This window comes from Diachasma alloeum, unplaced genomic scaffold (genome assembly GCF_001412515.2).
Source record: "Diachasma alloeum isolate Michigan unplaced genomic scaffold, Dall2.0 Dall_scaffold_00910, whole genome shotgun sequence".
In the NCBI taxonomy this organism is placed as follows: Eukaryota; Metazoa; Arthropoda; class Insecta; order Hymenoptera; family Braconidae; genus Diachasma; species Diachasma alloeum.
Genome location: NW_021681028.1, coordinates 97,663 through 99,765, shown reverse-complemented (window position 1 = coordinate 99,765; position 2,103 = coordinate 97,663). Strand labels below are relative to the sequence as shown.

Genomic DNA, 2,103 nt, shown 5'->3' with positions numbered 1-2,103 from the left:
TAATAGATGGCGTTACGAAAACTGTGGAGCCAACAAACACAACCCGCGTTACAAAAACCCACGTGCTTTATTCGTACTGCTGGGAACTAACGCGTCATTCCAGCCGCCGCTCCCCCACCCTGGCTTTCTCTACTCTTCTCTCGGCCGTCTACTCTTTGTTGGGCACTAACGCGTCATTCCAACGGCCGACCCCTCCGCTAATCCATACTCTTCTCGCTGCCGTTTACTGTCGCAACAAGCAGCTGCTTGCCCCCCCCCCCTCGCGGCGCTCCCTACGACCACTACAGTATGCGTCAGAGTGGAGCTGCTACCGAGGCAGACTCCCCTGTCTTGCTGTTCTCCCCACCACGCTTCGACCTATTCCCCTCACGGGATCGGAATTTTCGTAGCGCTCCGAAAATTTCATACCCCCGGCAAAGAAGTTTCACTTTAAAACTGCTGTTCTGGGTCTCGAGATAAGCATTACTGCTTGGCGGATTAAGGAGCTTGAAGGAAATTGCAAAAACTTAGCATCCAACGTCGAAATGGCGGTCCCGTGGGGACTGTTTGGAGACGTCAAATTCAAGGTCTCTGAGATCTATGAGGGGATCTTCAGGTCGGTGAAAGTGAAGAACAGAAAGAAGTTGGAGACTCTCCGAAGTAATTCGGCGCTGGTTAGCGTGTCAACACATGAGAACACGGCTTTTTTCAACTTCACAAATATAGAACCTCCGGAGAGAGTAAAAGGCAACTTGTGCCTAGAGACTAAATTCGGGTTAGAGGTACGCAATAGTGAGATGCCTATCTCAACTGTCATCAAAGACCTTGAACTCTGCATTCAGAGTGTAAAGATGAGGGATATCCCTGAGGAACAACACTCAGAAAAGAGAAATAACATTAGGGCAGAAGCCATTAACATCATCACGAACTTTCACTTGAAACCGAGGTCCAACAACCGCAGTCAGCGCGACCAAGATGCGATAGCAACTAAGAAATTTCTAAAGGAGAATAGAGACCTGATCGTAGCGCGATCAGATAAAGGAAAAGCCACTGTGTTAATGCACAGGGAAGAATATCTGCAGGTCATGAAGAGGATGCTGGCAGACGAGGATACTTGCCAACGCATTGAGAAAGATGTAACTTTCAAGCTCGAAAGGAGAGCGAACGAGTTAGTAGATAGTCTTCAGTGCGAGGGGGTGATTAGTGAAGAGAGAGCGAAGGCCTTGAAGACTCACAATTCGACGACCCCAAGGATGTATGGCCTGAGAAAGGTACATAAACCAGGGTGCAACCTACGACCTGTTGTTAGCTGTATAAAAGCCCCTATGTACAAGGTAGCTAGGTTTTTACATGAGCTGTTAGTCCCTGTGAGTAGTAATTCAAGGTTCAGCGTCAACAACTCAGCTGAGTTTGCTACGTTTGCCGGTGGGGTCCAACTACCGCAAGGTTATATTTTGGCATCCCTAGATGTAGTGTCTCTCTTCACAAACATCCCTAAAGATCTAGTGTTGAAGATCGTGGAGGACAAATGGGAGGAATGGTCCACACGTGTTCGTGCTTCGAAAAAGCTCGTGGTGGCGCTGGAAAAGTTTTGCTTCGAAGGTAGTTACTTCACTTTCGATAATGAACTTTAAGCTCAAATGGATGGCAGCAGCATGGGCAACCCGGCTAGCCCGGTTCTGGCAGATATCGTCATGGATTACGTCATCTCAGAGGTCCTGGAGAAGTTTCCGTGCAACATTCCATTGCTGAAACTCTATGTAGACGATACTGTGTTGCCGGTTCCGGAGGACTCTATTGATATGGTACTACAGTGCTTCAATTCCATCCATGATCGGATCCAGTTTACTGTGGAAAGAGAGATGGAGAGATCCATCAGTTTTTTGGATGTAAAGATATATCGGATGAATGACGGGAGCCTGAAGCTCAATTGGTAGCAAAAACCCACAAGTTCTGGGAGAGTTATCAACTACGAGTCGATCCATCTGATGGCGCACAAAGTTGGTGTGGTATTCGGCATGCTACACCGAGCAATTGGACTCAGTCACGAGGACTTTCATGAGGCTAATATTCACCGAGTTAAAGACACTTTAACGAAGAACGGTTATGCTGGGAATTTCGTCA

General features: G+C 47.6%; 1 protein-coding gene across 1 annotated transcript; it reads left to right on the top strand.

The window, feature by feature from the left end:
- Positions 1 to 524: 524 nt before the first annotated feature.
- On the top strand, positions 525 to 1,613 carry LOC107045296. The gene has a single exon (XM_015267510.1). It carries the CDS (start codon positions 525 to 527, stop codon positions 1,611 to 1,613), a length of 1,089 nt encoding a protein of 362 aa, XP_015122996.1.
- Positions 1,614 to 2,103: the final 490 nt, after the last annotated feature.

Excerpts from the sequence above, each read along its gene's own strand:
- LOC107045296 (XM_015267510.1), top strand. The coding sequence starts at position 525 with ATGGCGGTCCCGTGGGGACTGTTTGGAGACGTCAAATTCAAGGTCTCT.